The 19,639-nt window shown below is 47.5% G+C and overlaps 3 protein-coding genes and 1 long non-coding RNA gene across 8 annotated transcripts in view; 2 read left to right on the forward strand and 2 right to left on the reverse strand.

The window, feature by feature from the left end:
* Positions 1-168: 168 nt before the first annotated feature.
* On the reverse strand, positions 169-10,938 carry LOC148421712 (metal transporter CNNM1-like). 3 transcript variants are annotated; one of them, XM_088420550.1, is made up of 14 exons: positions 10,453-10,938; positions 9,311-9,572; positions 8,441-8,568; positions 8,216-8,317; positions 6,827-7,160; positions 4,988-5,131; positions 4,777-4,917; positions 3,781-3,950; positions 3,148-3,238; positions 2,081-2,202; positions 1,793-2,018; positions 1,418-1,605; positions 1,265-1,385; positions 169-620 (listed from the first exon to the last, which is right to left on the reverse strand). In XM_088420550.1, exons 1-14 carry the CDS (start codon positions 10,867-10,869, stop codon positions 499-501), a joined length of 2,568 nt encoding a protein of 855 aa, XP_088276676.1. In that variant the 5' UTR covers positions 10,870-10,938; the 3' UTR covers positions 169-498. The 3 variants fall into 3 exon arrangements, with proteins under 3 accessions (XP_088276676.1, XP_088276674.1, XP_088276675.1); XM_088420548.1 differs by having other exon boundaries at positions 8,216-8,568; XM_088420549.1 differs by having other exon boundaries at positions 1,265-1,369; positions 1,525-1,605; positions 8,216-8,568; positions 10,453-10,937.
* On the forward strand, positions 3,682-11,051 carry LOC148421713 (uncharacterized). Its single transcript, XR_015866282.1, has 3 exons — positions 3,682-5,120; positions 6,010-6,126; positions 10,750-11,051. It is a non-coding gene; the product is annotated as an uncharacterized LOC148421713 (long non-coding RNA).
* A 159-nt stretch (positions 11,052-11,210) lies between these two features.
* On the reverse strand, positions 11,211-14,838 carry LOC148421714 (beta-1,4-galactosyltransferase 3-like). Of its 3 annotated transcripts, none has more exons than XM_088420204.1 (7): positions 14,632-14,838; positions 13,306-13,541; positions 12,694-12,932; positions 12,417-12,607; positions 11,718-11,840; positions 11,535-11,639; positions 11,211-11,439 (listed from the first exon to the last, which is right to left on the reverse strand). In XM_088420204.1, exons 2-7 carry the CDS (start codon positions 13,469-13,471, stop codon positions 11,271-11,273), a joined length of 993 nt encoding a protein of 330 aa, XP_088276330.1. In that variant the 5' UTR covers positions 13,472-13,541; positions 14,632-14,838; the 3' UTR covers positions 11,211-11,270. The 3 variants fall into 3 exon arrangements, with proteins under 3 accessions (XP_088276330.1, XP_088276328.1, XP_088276329.1); XM_088420202.1 differs by having other exon boundaries at positions 13,231-13,541; XM_088420203.1 differs by having other exon boundaries at positions 13,231-13,541; positions 14,574-14,838.
* Positions 14,839-16,042: 1,204 nt separating this feature from the next.
* Positions 16,043-19,639, forward strand: part of hoga1 (4-hydroxy-2-oxoglutarate aldolase 1) — a 5,495-nt gene continuing 1,898 nt past the window's right edge. Inside the window, exons 1-4 of the mRNA XM_088420205.1 lie at positions 16,043-16,424; positions 17,340-17,468; positions 18,112-18,239; positions 19,172-19,306. Coding sequence (XP_088276331.1) covers positions 16,205-16,424; positions 17,340-17,468; positions 18,112-18,239; positions 19,172-19,306 — 612 coding nt within the window. The 5' untranslated portion in view covers positions 16,043-16,204. The remainder of the gene's footprint in view (positions 16,425-17,339; positions 17,469-18,111; positions 18,240-19,171; positions 19,307-19,639) is intronic.

Raw genomic sequence — 19,639 nt, forward strand, 5'->3', positions numbered from 1 at the left:
AGGCTCTTTGCTTCCATTTGCAATGTGAGACGTTTGCAATATCAATAATTCAAATGTTTCTCTCGTTCAGATGCGACGTGCAACAACATGCGACACAAAGGTGAGTGATATTCCATTTCCTAACAAAATTAAAGTATTTTCTTAAAACCAGAGTGACTAATTGAAAAGAAGATTTCATGTCATTTAATTCATATTTTCCATTTGCATACACTTTGAGCATAAAATGCTTTTAGATATTTAAAAAAAAATGCACTGAATGAATTCAAACGCAATAAGCAAGCAGCATTCGAATAATAGCCATTTCAAAGTAAAACTTGTGTGGTGACATCTTTGGCATTGTCATCACCAAAAAAACAAAAATCCAAACTCAGCATTCGATGGTGTTGCAGCAGCTCCCCCTACAGGAGGTCGTTAATTATAGCCCAAAAAAATCTTCTGGTCATTTCAGTAAACTTTGTTGTTAAGGTCATGCGGTCGTCTTGGTTGCTAAGCTAGCTTTTAACTAGATGGGTGTTCAGAAGTGTCCGCTTGCTCTTCCGGTTGATCGGGTTCCGTTAGGGAATTGTCTCCCGGCTTGTCTGTTTTATCGGCGTCTTGCAATTTTTGTCTTTTCTTGTGGTCTGAGGAGACAAATAAATAAAAAGCAACAATCAACAAAGTTAAAAAAAATCATGTGTGCGTGTGTGCATGTTATATATATATACATGTTATATATTTACATTTTATAACGTGTTAACACACAACTGTTAACTCGGTCGATTTTTTTTTTTTTTAGTATCATTTTTCTAGTAGCTGAAATCTATTACATTTTCAACCAGACCGAGATGGACGTTCATCTTGTTGTACTTTTAAACAAAATTGCACACTTTTTGAAAATGCTATGATTTTATGCCGATGACAAAATTTCACACGAGTAATCTGTTACAAGCTTTGCATTAAACTCGTTAGAAAATGCAATACAGTACATAGAAATTAATGAATGGAAAATTTTGCAATTGCGTACGTATACATATGAATACAAATCGTATATTTGTGTGTACGCACATACATACATATACAGTATACATTTACATCAGTTTATGTATGTATACTGCTCATGTAAATATATGTGTATCTATACATTTTGTGTATATACTGTATATGTGTTTGTGTTGTATTTGTGTGAGAAGGATGGTGAGATATGTGTTTGCATATGAATCAAAAGTGGAGAAAGGCCACTGAATCGTGCGTGTGCGCGTGCGTGTACTTGGCCGCGCAGACTGACCGAGTTTCAGTCGGAGTTTGGTTCCCAGCGCGTCGTCTGAGGCGCTGACCGACAAGCTGCTGATGAAAGGCGACTGCTCCGTTACCGCGGGAACGCCGGTCATGTCTGACGCAGGCAAACGCACACACACACACACACACACACACACACACACACACACACACGAGAGCGGGAGTAAGCGTTGAGTTTGTCGCCAGAGTATCGCCGCGCTTTACCGGTTGAAATGAAGGGAATCCGCACGAGACGGTTTCCGCGGTTACCGGCATCTCGGCCGTACGGGATCTCGTCCGTCCGCAGGAAGACGCAATCGCTCGGACTTTTTTGGCCATCGGATTTACTTCCTGCGACAAAAATATATCGTTTACGACGAGGCCACAAGATGTTTGTTAAAGGACGGAAAAACAATGTCATCAATCACTTTACTCAAGTCAAACTATCCTTTGGGCAGGGGTCTTGACATTTGACTGCTGAAAATGCCGAGACTATCTGTTTAAAAGCGGCGCGGGAAGCGAGGGGTGATCAACGTACGGACGATGCGGTTTCTGCGGTTGAGCACGGTGGTGCTCGGAGACTTCTCCTGTCTCCCAATCCTGACGGGAGGGTGCCGCCCCGGCTCGCAGGGCGGCGGCATCAGCGTGGCGCCCGCGGCCCCGTTTTCCGGCGGGGAAGGCTCGCCCGTTTGGGCGTCGGGCGTCTGGGGCGAGGCGTCCATCTTGGAGGCGCCGAGCGCATTGTGGTAGTGGCTCCTGGTGATCTGCGGCCAGGGGCGTTGCGGGTAAATTCGAGAGGCGGGGTTATGCGGCGGCCATGCGGTACCTTGAGGATCTGAAGGGGCGTCAGCTGGCGTACGGAGTAGTCGGGAAGGTAGACGTTGGTTCCGCCGCCGAGCTGGCTCGGGGACAAGCCCTCGGACTCCGAGCGACTCGGGGACCGTTGGTCTGGACGCGGGGGGGCGGGTCAAATAGATTTTGAGATCACCCTAGTTCTGGAAACTCGCATCCCGACGACGGAAATTAATGTTCATCCCTCGCCTTATCTTTAGACTCTTTTACAATCAGAAGCGCTAATCAGGTTTTTGAAACCCTAATAGGAGACCCTGAGTCCATCTCGATGTCCTCACCCTTACTTCGAGCCCTAATTTGAATCCTTGACTTGTGTTTGAAATACTAGTTTTGAAGCCGTAGCTGCATTCTGTCTTGAAACCGTAATTTAAAACTGTCCCCCTGTCTTGAAACCCAAATCCTGGTTTCCAATCCTAATTTGAAAAACGTCATCCGGGTTTGATAACCTGAAGCTTGTTTGAAACCCTAATCCTGCTTCAAAGCCCTCGTTTGGAACCTCATCTAAATGTGAATCATCTAAATCATCTAAATGTGAAACCCACGTAAAGATTCACCTTTAAACCTACTCTCAAACCCGAGTTTGACACCCCGAATCTTGTTGGAAACCCCAAATTGATGCTCTATTCCAGTCTTAAAACCCCAACTTGAAACGTTCATTTTATCATACTCGACTTTAAAAACCTAACTCGATTTTGAAAGCTTAACTAATTTTAGAACCTAAAACTCTGTCAAGATCAAAACCCGAATCGAAACCTCAACCCGAGCCGAGACTCGCCCTTTTCAATCCCCAATTAGAAAAACAATCAAATATTCAAACTCTAATTGGATACCCCAATACAATTTTGACTCATGAATCCTTGTTTGAAACCCCAATTTTAGGGTCTTTTTGTCTGTCAGTTGTATGTGTGTGTGTATATGTAAATATATATACATATATTTCTGCCAACCCCAAAAAATGAGCTTTTAGGTTTTTTTTTCCTACTTCAATCTCATAAAATCCAGTCTTTGTGTGTGTGTGTGTGTGTGTGTGTGTGTATTCACCTGCCGGCATAATAGCTGGAACCCCAAAATAGGAAAAGGCTCCATTTTCAAATTTGAGACTTTCCTTGCCAAACTCCACTTCCACTCGACCCTAAAAGACCAGCAAACATTATGAGATGGTCTTTCACAACAAAAGTATCAAAATCCCAAACAAGAACAACCAAAACAAGATGTTATCCTGGATTTCACCAGAAAATAAACAGACATCTGAAGTACGAAAAGAGCAGACGGAATCCGGTGTTTTCTAAATAAAAGAACCATTTATCCATACTCGGGAAACGTTTGAGACAAGATTTCAGAATAAAAGCACCAAGACCAGAGGGCCACAAGCAGGAAATTTAGCAATCCAATATCCCAGGAGAATACAAATACAGACGCGAACAACATAAATCTTCCGATTTAAAATAAACGCAACCAGTCGCGATAGGATTTCCGGCTTGTAGCGTAAAAGAACATAAAACAAGGCATCTAAAACATCTGACATTTCGACCTAAAGAAAAACAGGAAACAGGATTCCAGAATAAATGTGAGATGTGTGAGATGTGTGAGATGTGGGATGTGAGCGGGGGAAACGACACGAGTCAACTTGAGTTTCTGGACGTCACAATAAAAGTAACGAGTGAAGTGTGGCACCTGCAACACCAGGATGAAGTAGTCTGCCGGCTTGTTTCTCTGGTACAGGAAGTGCTTGGGTGCGCGCTTGTTTTTCTCGTCAAACTTGAGGTCCTGGACTACGCTGGGATGTTTGATGAGCCTCAGGAGAATCTTCTCGGAGATGTAAAGCGGCTTGAAAGGATCCACCTCTGATGGGCGTGAAACACCATGCCAGTTAGCCTAGCGTTTAGAGCAGCCTGTATCTTAGCCTCAGCTCCGTTTTTTTACAAATAAAGCCGCTGCTTCGGATGATGCTAATTGGTACACACGCTTTGGTTTAGACTCGCTTATATTAGCAGTTAGCTTAGTTTTAAGGAGCGCCTCGGTTCTTTGCTACATACATACACTGTAGGTTAGCCTTGCTTATATTGGCCGTTAGCTTAGCTTTGAGTAATGCCTAAATTCTTTGACGTTAGCTTACAGTTTAGCTTAGCCTTAGTATTTTACACATAAAGCTGCTGGTTTGGATGATGCTAATTGGTACACACGCTTTGGTTTGGACTCGCTTATATTAGCAGTTAGCTTAGTTTTGAGTAGGCTCTTTGCTACTCACGCTGTAGGTTATCCTTGAATATTTTAGCCGTTAGCTTTAGTTTACATATAAACCGATGAATTGTCACTGTAGGTCAGCCTTGCTTATATTAGCCGTTAGCTTAGTTTTAGGTAGAGCCTTGTTTCTTTGACGTTAGCTTACGCTTTAGCGTAGCCTCAGTGTTGTCTTAGCTATTTTTCTACCCAATCTGTTCTTTATGATGTTTTTCCCTCGACGTAAAATTATAATATAAGGAGTCGGTTACAAGTGGATTTTGGCAACTAATACTTCCATTATACTCAAAACTAGCTTAGCAGTTAGCGTAGGCTCAGTTGTTTGAATCTAAGAGTAATAAGTGTTTTGAAAATGCTACTGCTAGCTATAATTTTTCCTAGTCCCGCTTGTAATTTAGCTGTAGCCTGTAGCCGGCGATCGTCCGATACCTGTGGACAAAAAGCGGTGCGTGGCCAGTAGAAGCTGCGGGGAAATTTTGACTTTCATCTCGCGGTCGGCCATCTTGAAGACGGAAAAGTCCTGCTGCCTTCTGTCGTGGCGAGAGACGCGCCGCTTGCTGCGGTTGTCGGCTGCGGTGGCGACACGCAGAGTTGGAAAAAAAAACGCCGAATTGAAAGGAAAAGGTGTAAATCTGAGTACTGTAGAGGTCGGTCTCGTCCAGGATTTCCGACTTGATGATCTCCTCGATGACGTCCTCCAGCGTGACGATGCCCATGACCTGGTAGAAGGGGTCGCCCTCGCCCTCGTTGTTGACGCGCTGGACGACGGCCAGGTGAGATTTGCCTGACGGCAGAAGCCAGAGACTTCGTTCTTGACTTTCTTACCGCCTTTTTCTTTTGACCTGTTTTTCTGTCTATATCTTATTTTCTTACTTCCTTTTTCGCCCTCTTTCTTTCTTTTCCTTCCTTTCCATCTTTCTGCCTTTTCTTTTGTCCCTTTTTGTTATTATCTTTAATTCCGTTTCTTCCGTTTTCATTCCTCCTTTTCCTTCTGCCTTTTTTCTTTCTGCTTTATTTCCTTTTTGATTTTCGTTTTGGCTTGGATTTTCTTTCATCTTTCTCTTTTCCTGTTTTTTGTTTTATTTTTTGTTTTCCCTTTTTTCTTTCGTTCTTTTATTCCCATCTTTCTGCCTTTCTCTTTCGCATTTTCTTTTAACTTTTCGCAGTTTTTTTTCTTTGCATCTTTTTCTTTCTTTTGCCTTTTCTCTATTCCGTTTTTTTTCTCTCCGTTTCTTTTTTTTCCTTTCTGTTTTTGTCCTTTTATTATTCCTCCCATTTTTTTTTAGTCAATTTTCCCCTTAGCGCTTTATTATTTTATTCATGTACAGCACTGTGGTTGATTGGTCTTTTTAAACGCGCTTAATAGATAAAACTGACTTGACTTTTGTCTTTTGACCTTCCTGTTTTTCTTGACTTTTCTTTAGCTGAATTCATTGAATAATTTCTCAAGTTTTCATTTCTTTTCATACTTTTTTCCCGTGTGTTTCCTTCTATTTCCTCTTGGCTTTTTTCTCTTTCTTTTTTCATTCTTACTTTCTTTTACTTTTTGTCTTTTTCTTCTCTCGCGTCCAACTTCTTTCCTTCCTTCAATACTTTTCATTCAACTGAAAGTGTTTGGATGGCAGTCATGCAAAACCAATGTTCTTCTTTCTTTCTACGAAGCTGACGTAAAAGGACCTGAAGAGGCTCTCAGCGCTTATGCGTGCGCACATTTGCCTCCTTTCAACACCCCCCCCAAAAAAAAAACCAAAAAAGAGTGTGAAGAGGACTTTGTCAATGGTGAGTTCAGGCTGTGTGTGTGTGTTGGGTTGGTCTGGTTCCAATGCGCTTCACAGTGCATCCTTTCAGTGCAACTCACTTGTTCTGGATTCTTTTCAGCTTTCTCATTGACACGCACGTTCGCGCGCGCGCACCCCGACTCACACATCTCGCATTCATCTAATTGGGTCAGCGCAAAGCAAGGGAAAGAAGAAGCTTTGACGCTAATGGTAACGAGCTCAACAAAAAGGCTTTAGCGTTAGCGTCCGACAAAAAATTCGGCGCAATATTGCGCGGGCGGCCCAGATGCTAACGTGATTAAATAAGCGTTGGCGCAACTCTGCTTCCCTTGTGTCTTTGACGTGAGTCGAAGCATTTTTTGTTTCTCTCCGAAACTTAAGTCCGGCCTAACTGCCTAAAAAAGTCTTTGGCTGAAAAAACGTATGTCCATCAGTCCATTTGTGACCTTAGCGAGGAGGGGTTTACCAAGAAGAATTATTCCCAAAGACGAGTACCGATACCGGGAAATGAGGCCGGGCGTCCGATCCCGTCCCGAAAAGCCCAGCGGAATCCCTGAGTCTTGGCTCCTACGGTAACTCGCTCAAAGTCCCCGGACGCCCGGGTCGAAGAAGAAAAAAAGCGCTCTCCACGCCGACGTAGCGTTTTCCCTCAAATCTTAGCCAGAACTCATCCCCTACCGCGGAGGGATTTTGAGCCGTACCTTTCTTGAAGTCCTCCAGCACGGCGTCCAGCGTGGTGTCGCTGAAGACGCAGTGCAGCGGGCGGCGGTAGAAGCGGGTGACGGCGTGCAGCGGCGTGCAGTCGTCGGGGTCCACGAAGGCCAGGTCCTTGACGAAGAGGACGTCCACGATGTTGGCGCGCGTCTCGCGGTAGACGGGGATGCGCGTGTAGCCGCTCTGCATGATCTCCGTCATGGTGTTGAAGTCCAGCACGGCGTCGGCCGCTAGCATGAAGCAGTCGCCCAGCGGCGTCAGCACCTCCTCCACCGTCTTGCTGCGCAGCTCCAGCGCCCCCTGGATGATGTTCAGCTCCTCCTTGCGTCACACACAAATTTAGGCTTTCGTCGACCTCGTCCTTTGTACGCGGGGAGGCTTTGAGATACGGACCGATGAGTCGCGACCCTTTGTTTGGGTTTCCGAGACGGCTTTGGAGTTTGGAGGCGGGCCGGCGGCTCGAAACGGGGGTGCGAGGACGCGGGCCAAGCATCGGGGTCTCCGACCGAGGTTTACGATCGCCGTCGGGGTTGAGAATCGGTTTCGAGACGGCGCCCCTTTTCGATTCGTTTCCAGACTCGGTCGGGGCTTTCCAAATCGGGGTTGGGGCCGGTCTCGGTTAGGGTTTCGAGAGCGGGTCCTGGTCTCGAAAGAGTTCGAGTTTGAAGATGGGGCAACGGGCGCCGCCACGCGCTCAGGATTTCGAATTAGGCTTTGAAGCAAGGATTGGCGTTTTGAATTGAGGTTTCAAGCCTCACTTAGGCTTTGAAATGGGTTTCCGGACTCGCTTGGGCTTTTGTAACCAGGGTTTCGAGTCTTGGTTAGGGTTTCCAGAGAGTTTTATCGTTCCAAAACAGGGTTAGGGTTCGAAGCTAGGGCGATGGGTGCAAAGATGAGGTCGGGATTTCAAACGAGGGTTTGAAGCAAGTATTAAGGTTTTGAATTCAACCCTTTGTTCGGGCTTAAATGCGTTTCGAGACTTGGCTACGGTTGGGCTTTTGCACTCAGGAGTGGGGTTTCAAATGAGGGTTTCAAGAGAGGGTTAAGGCTTCAAGAAAAGACCTCCTCTAGGTTTCCAAGTCTTGCTTGGGCTTTTAAATGAGGGATTCAAGCCTTGTTTGGGTTGGAAGCTTTGGTTAAGGGTTTCAAGTGTGGCAGGGTTTCCATTTTCGGTTAGGGTTGAACGATGGTCTCGGATAGCTTTTCAAGTTAGGGTTACTTGGCCAGGGTCTGAAATCGGGGTCGGGGTTTCAAGTGACTTTTCCGGGTCTCGGCGAGCGTTTCCAGAGAGGGTTACGGCTTCGAGGCGAGCTTAGGGTTCCAAAGGAGGGTTGGCTTTCCGGTCCGGGTCGGGCCCGTTTAAGCGGGAAACCTACCTTAAGCAGGTCGTGGTAGGGGTCCGTGACGCGCAGCATCTCCAGCAGCTTCTCGCGCGTGTAGAAGCTGGAGATCTCCTGGTGCAGGATGAGGTCCAGCAGCTTGCTGAGCGGGTACGACACGGGGAAGGAGAGCAGCATGAGCAGGCGCGTCAGCCAGATGCTGCGCGCCGCCATGGCCAGGCCGTGGCGCGAGGCGGCCGAGTGCGGCAGGATCTCGCCCACCAGGAAGATGCCCAGCGCGCACGCGCACGTAGACAGCCACGTCATGCCCAGGATGCGGCACGTCCACACCGCCAGCGAGGCGTTGATCAGCGCCGTGCCCAGCAGCAGCGTGCACAGCACGTAGTTGCCTGCAAGGCGTCGCAGCTTTCAAAGCCTACCCGCCGTTTGAGGCTCTCATTTCGTGCCCCAACCCCGCCCCGGGCTCGGTACCCCAACTTCTAAGGTTTGGCTCCCCCGTTTCAAACGAGAACGCCGGCCTCATACCTTAACCCGAAACATTTGGAAACCTGGCCTGGCTCCAAACCCTAGCCTCGTTTTGGAAGGGTACATTGCGGCAATTTGAAGCCCCGTCTACGCTTTCACACCTTGATTTGAAAGGTTTCAAAGCCGGTTTTGAAAGCTTGGCTAAGGTTTACGCCCCGCCTCGGCACTCAAAGGCTTCGAGTCCTACTTTCAAACCCCACCCGCAAGTTGAAAGTCCCATCTAAAAGCCTAACCTAATACCGATTTGAAATCCTACCTTGGCTGCGAAGCCTAAATCCAAAGCCCGTCCCCGCTTTGAAAGCCCCATTTGAAACCCCGCCCTAACTTCGAACCCCGATTCGAAAACCTACCCAAGACTACGAATCCTAAAGCCAAAAGCCAGACTGAAAGCGTTTTGGAAGGCCGCGCCGGCTCCAAGCCTAATCTGAACGTTTGCCCCCGGCGGGAAAGCTCGGGCCCCCGGCGGGAAAGCTCGGGCCCCCGGCGGGAAAGCTCGGGCCCCCGGCGGGAAAGCTCGGGCCCCCGGCTCGAAAGCTCGGGCCCCCGGCGGGAAAGCTCGGGCCCCCGGCTCGAAAGCTCGCCGGCAAAGCACGTCTGAGCGCTCACCGTGGCGCCGCACCGACTCGATTTTGCGGGCGTAGCGCTGCTCCCGGTCGGTGCCGCTGTTCTGCAGAACTTGCAGCTCCACCGGGTCCAGCGCCAGCAGGCTGAGGTTGAGGCCGCTGAAGAGCGCCGACAAAGCCAGCAGAAGCACCGACACCAGAACTTGGATCCACAGCTCGGGCGCCTCCCCCGCCCGCTCGGCGACCGCCACCCAGAAGTCCCTGGTGCGGTAGTGTTCCCATTTGGATCCGTCGAAGGCGCACACCTGGGGAAAAGACCCTCGGTTTCCTTTCAAGGTATCGAGGCCCGGCCAAAGATGCCGATACCGGCCACGGATACTTCAACTCACCGGCCGGTATTCCGATATTTTTTGGCCGGGGTGCGATTTTACTTTGCTGAGAGAAACGGGGCACGGCGGTGGACGCAAATGAATAGGTTGGGGCTCAAGGACAATCTCACAATATGCTTTTCCTTAAAGTTTCACAAAATGCTCCATTTTTCAGTAGGGGATTCCAATATTGATTTTTTGCTTGAAAATGAGAACAAATATTCCATTTTCGACCGGTACGAGGACAAAGTTGACTAGTGTACAGTCCTACGCATGTGCGTCCACTACGGCGCACATTTGCGTTTGGTCTATCTTTTGACTCATTCCGTCCACCGTCCGGCCCGGCCTCTCCGCCGGCGTCTCGTACGTTTGGCCTTGGTCTTACTGAGACGGAACGGACGCGACGGAACGGACGCGACGGATGGGACACGACGGAACGGACGCGACGGATGGGACACGACGGAACGGACGCGACGGAACGGACGCGACGGATGGGACACGACGGAACGGACGCGACGGAACGGACACGACGGATGGGACACGACGGAACGGACACGACGGATCGGACACGACGGAACGGACGCGACGGCGGACACGCGAAGAGGCTCGGGAGACCGCGAAAGCGGAACGGAAGGCCGCCATTGTCGCTTCAACGGTCCCAAAAAAACGGGCGCGACATATGGCGTCTAAGTGCGGGTGTCTTACGAGCGAGGACAAGTAAGGACTTTTGTCAAATGGAGCATTTGCGTTCCGGTTAGCACGCAGCCTCCGGGGCGCCGGGCCGGTAAGGCGGGATAAGGCGGATCGGCATACGCACCGAGTAGAACTTGATGGCCTCCCCGTGCCGCAGCTCCTTGGCGAGCAGCTCCACCAGAACCGAGTTGCGGCTGGAGGCCGACTTGAACGAGCCCAGCACTTGGATGTCGGACGTGCGCGCGCTCTTGTCCGCGCACATGTTGCGGTGGCGCGCTTCGCCCCCGGTTCCGGGCTCCTCGATGAAGGCGATCCACGGCGCCGCGCTGGTGGCCCGCGCGCGCGTGCGGTTGAGTCGGTGCAGCGGCGGGCTGGAGAAGTAGACCCGAAGCGTGAAGCGCGTCCCCTCGGTGGCTTTCAGAACCCCGTCCTGCACGGACAGCTCCGGGCCGGTCTCCTCCGGACGGAAGCCGAGCAGGGCGAGCCCCGGCCCGGGCAGGAGGAGGAGGAGGAGGAGGAAGAAGACGGGGAGGCTCGCCATGACGGGCCGAGACTCCCTCGTTCGTCGCTCGGCTCTGCCGCCCCGGTGCCGCGGGAGAATGCCGCAATGACCCGCCCGCCGTGACGTCACTCGAGCGCTTCGGCCCCCTCGCGTCATCTCCGGTCCGATATTTAATATATACTTTTGTCCCGCAGTAAAAAGTGACGCTTTGAACCTTTGAACCTGTTGGCTTTGTCTTTGCCCGTTTGGGCAGTTATTGTGCGCACTAGCGGCAACGTGGGCTTTCTTCGTCCTGCCGCTATATATTTATTCATACGCATTTACACACGCACACTTTTGTATGCCTGCCGTTCCTTGAGAAAACACGACCAGAGCGAACGTCGAATTGAGTTTTTATTGACGTTCAAATTCACGAAGCGAGAACTTGCGCGCAACGCACGCTACGCCTTAGTCGCGTTTTGTTCCCGGACTTCCGGTGGCGCTTTTTCTCCGACGTCCACCATGAGATGAGTGTAGAGCGCTTCCCGCTCTTTGGACACGAGCTTGTAAGTGAGAGAATTGAGGCCGTCGGATCGCCAGTCCGCTTCGGTCCGTTTCAGGAGGTCGACGCTTTAAAAGAAAGGTCAAACGGCTTTGACTTGAGCGCTCGCTCGGTCGTTTAGGGGCGCGGATGCGAGGCGAGGCGAGGCGAGGCTCGCGTTTACTTGCGGGGGTTCTTCTCGTTCCCCGCGTCCCTCTCGTGCTTGATCATTTTGTAGCGAGCGATGGCCTCTGGGGGGCGCTCCACCTTCATGCCGCTCAGATGCGCTCTGCGCACCACCAAGAAGACCGTTCAACAACACAATTCATAACTCCATGCCCGTTTCTTCCTTTTTTAAAAATATTACCTTCGCCAGAAATTATCATCCTCTTGTCCCCAGCCCCAAAACTGGTTTGAGAAGCCGTTCATCCTCCTGAATTGCTCCGGAGTCACTGCGACCACACCGCCAAAAGCTTGTGGATAGAACAACCTGCGTGACAAGTAGGCTAGCTCGAATGAATCAAAAGATATCCATCGTTCTTTTTTCAATTACATGTATTTAAAAAAAACCTCTGCTTTAGTGGTTTTGATGGATTTACAAGCATGCCTTGCTGACTGATGTCGCCGAATTCTGTCCAATCGGAACGAACTTATGTTTTTGTCAAGAAATAGAGTAGATGATGAGGTAAAACTCTGGTTTATAATTGCTACACGCAAACATGGATCTGGAGAATTTGGTCAGAGGTCTTCTCAGTTTAAAGATTATATATATATATATATATATATATATATATATATATATATATATATATATATATATATATATATATATATATATATATATATATATATATATATATATATATATATATATATATATATATATATGGAGACATTCACCGCCCGTTTGCAAGAACCCCGACTTGGTGTAGACCATGCTTCGATTGCAATTTTGATTTGAATCATGTCAAATACGAAAATCAACATGGAAGGGAACGATCAAACTATCGCGGAGCGTCGGACCACTCGAGTTGGGAGCGTAAAGTTCACGCGGGGGCGCGGCTACCTGTAGCCATGCTTATCGATAGCCACGGACAAGTGCGAGGGCCTGTCCCGGTGGCAGGCGTAGGTATTGCGGTCGTCCTCGGGCAGAAGGTCCACGTCGTGGAGGATGAGGCACGTCCAGCTCCCGTCTCGGAGCGCTTCGGTCACGCCGGCGTTGTACAGTCGGCCTTTGTTGAAGGTGCCGTTCCCCCACTGGAAGAACGTGTCCTCGGTTATTTTATGCAGGATTTGGTCCCGTTTTGGCCGAGCCAAGGCGGCCCGTCCGCGCGTCTCCTCACCTGCTCCACCAGGTAGATTCCGTAATGAAGCTGTTGCCTCTGCAGGAAAGGATGCAGGTGGCCGAGGAGAGCGCGCAGGTGCGCCCGGCGCTTCCGGTACGGGACCACGATGGCAGTGCTTTGCCGAGGTCGGCAGTCGGGCGGACGGTAGAGTCCGCCCGGTGACGCCAACGGGATCCTGTTTCTCATCTCGCCCAAAGACGGGTATAGCCGGGAGAGATTGGCCGGGCGGGGCCCAACTACGCGTGGGAACGGCCAAGAAAGCGAAGGGAAAGGGAGGACGGGACGGGACAAGAATGTAAGGACGGGATGGGAAAGAAAAAGAAAGGAAAGGGAAGGAAAAGCATGGAAATAAAGAACAGCACATGAAAGGACAGCAATGGAAGGAAAGGAAAAGAAAAATGCACTGAAAGGAAACGAACGCAAACAAAAAGTTTGGTTAGGTGGGGTTGGGTTGGTTTAGGTCAGGTCAAGTTGGGTCAGGTCAGGTCAGGTCAGGTTTGGTTGAATTAGATCAGGTTAAAGCTCCATTTTTACCGCTCCGCCAATGAATAAGCGAGGGCGTTCGCCGCCGTCGACGGGTATCGACCTCGAAAATCCGCGTTTCCTCACCCAGCAGCGGAGACGCGGCGGGGCAGCCGGCCCTCAGCAGAGCAGGCGCCGCAAAGACGCCAAAGTAGAGCGCACAGGTGGCCGCCGACAAGAAGAGCGCCAGGCGGACATTCCCGCGCAGCCGCCACCTCCAAAGGCGCCGACGGCGGCCCGTCAAAAGAGACATGGCGTGCGGGAAGGAGGCGAGGCCACGAGACGGCGCCCGTCAGCCCTTATTTCAATCCGGTAATTCAATTCTTGAATGAATGGGACGGAAAAAAAAAAAAAAACAGTCGAATTTCAATCGATTCCTCTTTCCAATTCCTCTTTCAAAAAACGGGATTGAAATCGCCACAAATCTACAAATATAAATTAACCCAGTGTTTTTAGAGTGGTGGCCCTGAAGAGCGAAAAACAAATTGATAAACTATGAAACACTTTTAAATTTCATTAACCAAATTTGCATTACCGAAAACATTTGAAAAAAAAGACGAAGTGCAGGATATATGCTTTTTAATGGACTAATTAAAGACGTTTTTTTAAGTTCAACCTCACCAATACTTTGTTTCGCTTGTAGTGTATGTGACATGAAATTTCGGCAAATGTTAATGAATATCTTCGATAGTTGTCGGGCAGGCGGTTATAAATGAGAACCGACGTCCCCCATTTCAGTGCCATATAAAGCATGGTAATGCCATCCAGTGGACGTGATTGTTAACTGCGGTCTCGTCCTCGGTATTAAACATGAGGGTGTATTATAGGCGTGGCTGAAGCCCCGTAGCTGACTTTGTTTGCGTGTTACACTTGTATTACTGTTTTGTGCTTCAATTAATGCAAATTTAGAACCACAGACTTTAAGTGTAAGTCATAAAAAAGAAAAAAGAATTAGAAGTACCGACAGAAGTAGACCGCCTGACGAATAGCAAAAACAAAACAAAATGATCAAACGGCGCTCTCTACTGGTGGCAGATGGTTGGGTATGTATTTTTTAAATTAATGTTAAAATTTAAATGCAAACTCTTCTTTAGGCTAGTGTTTTATTTTTTTTTCTCCTTTTAACAGTCATGAATCTGGCTGTGACGGCGGGTCAAAGTGCAAAGGAAAGGAAAAAAGAAATGTCATTTTGCAATCAGTACATTTACACTGCAAACATGAATTTACAAACATTTACAGCACAAACACTGACCTAGTCACTTTGAAAAAAAACAACAATCTCACATTTTCCTCTGCTCATTTTCTGACACGGTACGTCCTCAATTCAATCATAATCAACATTTTGTTTTGCTTACATGGAAAAAAATAATTCTGGAACTGGAAAAAAAGTGCTCCAACAGTTGTTAGCTTTACCGTGAGAAATGCGCAGGCAAGGTCAGTCCGAAAAGCATCTAGGCCATTCTGGGGTACCTCGCCGCTCTCCCAAAAAAAAAAGTTATTCCGTGTTTGTTGTTGTTGTTTTTTAACCCTTCCGGTATATCTGTCTGAACAAGTCTGAAATACGCCAACAGTACTCGGTTGAAAGATAGAGTTAAACAAGCAAACTACAAAAGTCAAACCTTGCCCCCCCCCCCCCCCCCCCCCCCCCCCCCCAAAAAAAAAAGGATGTTTTCTAATCCCGCCCACCAGGGGGTGGAGTTTTGCCAGTCATCCCGTCAAAGTGGTTGCAAACCAAAAAAAATAGACAACTTTCTAGTTATGCCTCTTTCCCCACAAAATAGTTGTTGGTCTGCTGGTGTTTTGGTGATGAGTGCAGAGAGAGAGAGAGAGGGGGGGGGGGGGGGAGGGGGTCACCTTTTGAGGACGTTTAAGTTGTACAATTTGATTTGACATTTCCAGTGATCCAGGAATTATTTCTGCGTTCACAGCATCAGTAATGTTATTTTTTGGATTATTTTGAGCATCTAATTTTACTTATATTTAGTTTGGGGTCATGCAAAAGTGCTTCCCCACACACACACACACACACACACACACACACACACACACACACACACACACACACATATATATATATATATATATATATATATATATATATATATATATATATATATATATATATATATATATATATATATATATATATTTATAAGTTTACTCCATAAAGTTTACTTGAGCGTCCCTTTTTTTAACCACTTTTATGCTCATCTTTTAAATGATATTATTTTATCAATTCAGCAGGAATTCTTCCTTTTTTTTTAAGAAATCACTTTTTTAGGAGCCATTTTCATTCAATCTTCGTGAATGTGTTTTGTTTGTATCGTCGAAACAGACAAGTGGTGGCATCGCAGGCCGCTTGGGGGTGCTAACGTATCACTCACGTTTCGTCAGCAAACATAAATGACAAGTGAAGAAAAAAAAGTGACCAAAGCAGACGCACATCAAATTTGTTTTGGGAACAATATAATTTGTATTTAATATGGATCTGCACTTGTAGGGTTCAATTTCAAAATATTGTATTAAATTCGTAGTGTTAATGTACCGCACTTGTACAGCTACATAAAGTTTTCTCCATAAAGTTCCCAGGAGGATTGCATTCTTTAACCATTTTTATGTTCGCCTTCTGATTACTAATATTGTATCAATTTAACATATATTGTTTTTTTTTAAATTAATTACTTATTTTCATTCATCCTCGCGAATGCGTTTGTACCCTACGTCCAAAAAAGACAAATGGCCGCGGCGCAGACCGCTTGGGGGCGCTGATGTATCTTTCACGTCTCCTCAGCCAACATATGTGACAGGTGAAGAAAAAAAAGTGACTAAACTCAGGTCAACGTTTGAGGGACCGAACGAGGGAAAAAGCACGAACCCTCGTCAATATTTAACCGGGCGGCTCAGACATTAAGTGACAAGAGGAAGCGCAGTCGGTTCAAACAAGAAAGAACCGAGTCCAAGTGTATATATAGTCCGGGTCGGCGTCATGTTGCGTTCAGCGGCCCGGAAAATGTCGAGCCACTGGCTGACAGCGGCGCGCCTCGGCCGAGGAGCGAGCGGGACCCGCGCCCTGAGTTCGGCCGGCGCCCGGCTGGACCTGAGCGGCGTGTACCCCCCGATCGCCACCCCCTTCACGGAGCGGGAGGACGTCGACTACGACAAATTGGAGCACAACCTCCGCAAGTACGCCGAGATTCCTTTTAAAGGTCTGACGAAAACCAAAACCGCGACATATGGTGACTGACGCGCGTGCCAGCGATTTCAAAGCTTGGGGGGCGAGGGTTGCGTCACTTCCGGAAAGAGCACTTGTCGAAAAGTCCAGTACTCTCAAAAGCGCACTGCGACGCTCCGTTGGATTGCTCATTTCAAATGTCTCCTTTAGTCAGAAAACCAGCCGGGAAACGTGTCAAAACGGAAAACCATTTATTATATTTGCTATTATATTTACTTCACGAAAAATATCCTTTCCTCAACAAATACGTTGTTGTAAAATAGTTTTATATTTCCCCTTTTCCCTTGTATTTTTAATTGTTCACTTTTTAATGTGTTTAATTCAAACTAATGCAAGCGTTTTTTTTTGTTTTTTCTACCACAAGACCTTGATATTTTTTGGTACCTTTCATCTTATTTTTCATGTTCTCTACTTGATTTTCTTTTTTATTTAATTTATTTTTTGTTGTTCTTTGTGTTTTCTAAATATGAAACCACTTTTCATGCTGTGTGGAAAAAAAACACTTAAAATTTTCTACCCATTTTCAGGATTTTTCCCTCCTTAGTTTTGTCTTCCGTTTTTGTATACCATTTCTTTGAATTCATATTTCATAATTGTATCCTTAAATACATTACTTAAAACATGTTAAAAATATTTTGTGTTATTTGTCTATTTTTTTATAACCTTTTAAGACAGGTCAGGAATGTTTTTGTACAATTTCGATTTTTGCAAAATTTCATCATCTTTGTCCTTTTACACATTTTTCAGGTAAATGTAGCTTGCTTCCTATTTTGCACTCACTTTCAGGTTAAATGATTGAAACATACGTATCCGTATTGGTTTTGCGCGTACGCTTGTTCCATCCCCATACTAATCACGCAGCGTGAACATTGTTTTGTATGTCGTGTAGGTCTGGTGGTGCAGGGCTCCAACGGCGAGTACCCTTATCTGACGGAAGACGAGCGCGTGGAGGTGGTCAAGAGGGTTCGACGCCTCATGCCCGCCGGCTCGCTGCTCATCGCTGGATCCGGCTGTGAATGTGCGTCACAGTGTTTTAGTATACGCTACGTAAAAATAACAATCGCGATTATTCATCATGTCGGGTCAAACACGTCTATTTATTGCCCTTTTTTTTGAACGAGCAGTATGCAAACAAGTATTGATACTTACCGATAATAATAATAATAAACTAAAGTAAATAATTCAAATTCACCCGAGAAATAGCGAAAACATTGGCACAACGCGGCTAATTTACTTGCTGGGTGCAAACCATTGAAAAAATGAAGCCTACTTGGAACCACGCACATTATTTACTTTGACGCAAATTGGAATCAATTAGCGGTCAAAATGTCATTTTAGGGTCATTTCAAACCCAATTTAATCACATTGTTTGGATTTCTCAAAATGGGTCTCAATTGACAGCTAGCACCAAATCTATTTGGAGTCAGATGAGAAACTCAACGCCATTTCACACTGCTCAATATATTAGGGTGAGAAAAGCGGAGGCTCTTGTCGCGCAAACATGTGGAAACATTGCCCCCTAGTGGTAGGATGACAACGCGCTTGATTTGACATGCGTACGCTAGCCGGCTTTTTGAACGTTAACATCGCCATTAAAATTGGGTCGATTGTGCGGCCCTCATAAGTTTATATTCCGCATATTTTCCGATGTCGTCGTTTAGCCACGAGAGCCACGGTGGAGCTGACGGCCAAGATGGCGGCGGCCGGCGCCGACGCCGTCCTGGTGGTGACGCCGTGCTTTTACAAAGGCAAGATGGACACTGGCGCCCTGGTCCAGCACTTCACTAAGGTCAAGCGCCCAAACCAAACACACGCTCCTCATGTCCATTAACGCAACTTTCTGATCTTGGCGACAAAGTCCGAAAGGTCGACCGGCTAACGTTTGTTTCGCGCGGTCCTTAAATACAGAGGCGGGGCCCGCCGGGGTCCGTGCGAAGTGTAATCGCGACAAAATAAGGATTGGGATTTTGTTTTTAGGCACTTTGATCCACCTGGTTATTTTTTCAGTTTCAGAATAACCTGTAGCCGGTATCAGCGCTGTAAAAAAAAAAAGTCGATTTTTATTGCTTTTTTTTTCATACGTTCATATTAAAAAGGGGATACAGTTTTCCTTTGCAATTTTGATAGATTAGAGTCTCTTTTATCTCTTTCCTGAAGGTGGGGTGCAGAGAAGAGCTAGTTTAGTGGAACTCCCACTTGACGTTTAAAGTTAAACCGAGCGGAAAACAATGACGATTTTAAATCGTTTTAAATCGAAGCAAACTGCAACACTTTGGCTAGTTTGATGCTAACACACAATTGTTAAATTAGCATTTTTTTTTTTTTAATAAGCCAGCACAAATGGTGGGGCTGCTACACAACTGATAGAATATGAAAGGATAACAAAGACACAGAGACGGAGACGTACATATTTTTCGAATATTAATTTGTAACAATAGAATATAACAATCATACCGTTAAAGCTCTTCATTTTACTGTACATGATTTTATTTTACTAATATTTGTAATTTTATTTTTAAATCAATTTAAGAAGAATTTTTTTGTTTCTTAACCAACTGTCGGATTAACTCCTTTGCTACCATTGACGTCTATGGATACGTGGACGGCGCTCCTCGCCGCGGTTCCCGTCGACGTCCTTTTACGTCAACGGAGCGCTAATGGGCGGGGCCCGGGTTCGCCCCGCCCCCTCGATTAACTCCGCCCCTTCGTCTCCCCCCGCAGGTGGCCGACAGCAGCGCGGTTCCGGTCATCCTGTACAGCGTCCCGGCCAACACGGGCCTGGAGTTGCCGGTGGACGCCGTCGTGCGTTTGTCCCGACATCCCAACGTCGTGGGGCTCAAGGACAGCGGCGGGGACGTGAGAAGCGCTTCTTTTACCGTTCCGTGCCGGAGCCGTCGTTTCGCCGCCGTTTCATCGGCCTTCCCGTCCGCTCGTAAAAAGTTGAAAACGCCGTCGAGAGGAAAGTGGAAAGATCGCGGCGAGCGGGCGGGGGGGGAAGGGCTCGGTCCACGCGTCGCGTTGCGTTTGAGGCTGCGCGGAGAAAAAAAAAAAAGAAAAGGCGGCGGAGCTGCGTGGGAGGCGTCTGACCGGATTTGGGAGGGAGACGGCGGCGCTCGACCCCGCGCCCCCTCGCCCACGTCGCCGCCGCATCCGTCTCGCTCGTAGGCGGCGACTGGCGCGGCGAAAGGT

The sequence above is a fragment of the Hippichthys cyanospilos genome, chromosome 7, assembly GCF_059441005.1.
Source record: "Hippichthys cyanospilos isolate Australia breed blue-spotted pipefish chromosome 7, RoL_Hcya_1.0, whole genome shotgun sequence".
In the NCBI taxonomy this organism is placed as follows: Eukaryota; Metazoa; Chordata; class Actinopteri; order Syngnathiformes; family Syngnathidae; genus Hippichthys; species Hippichthys cyanospilos.

What these genes read in the sequence shown, in the direction of transcription:
- LOC148421714 (XM_088420202.1), bottom strand. Translation starts at nt 13,471, where the DNA reads ATGTCTCTTTTGACGGGCCGCCGTCGGCGCCTTTGGAGGTGGCGGCTG. An exon ending in ATCGATAAGCATGGCTACAG is followed by an intron (nt 11,841 to 12,416) that starts GTAGCCGCGCCC and finishes CTTGTCACGCAG; the next exon opens with GTTGTTCTATCCACAAGCTT. An exon ending in AACGAGAAGAACCCCCGCAA is followed by an intron (nt 11,440 to 11,534) that starts GTAAACGCGAGC and finishes TTTCTTTTAAAG; the next exon opens with CGTCGACCTCCTGAAACGGA.
- LOC148421712 (XM_088420548.1), bottom strand. Translation starts at nt 10,869, where the DNA reads ATGGCGAGCCTCCCCGTCTTCTTCCTCCTCCTCCTCCTCCTCCTGCCC. An exon ending in CCCGCTCTCGTGTGTGTGTG is followed by an intron (nt 1,386 to 1,417) that starts TGTGTGTGTGTG and finishes TGTGTGTGTGTG; the next exon opens with CGTTTGCCTGCGTCAGACAT. An exon ending in CAAACTCCGACTGAAACTCG is followed by an intron (nt 621 to 1,264) that starts GTCAGTCTGCGC and finishes TTGTCTCCTCAG; the next exon opens with ACCACAAGAAAAGACAAAAA.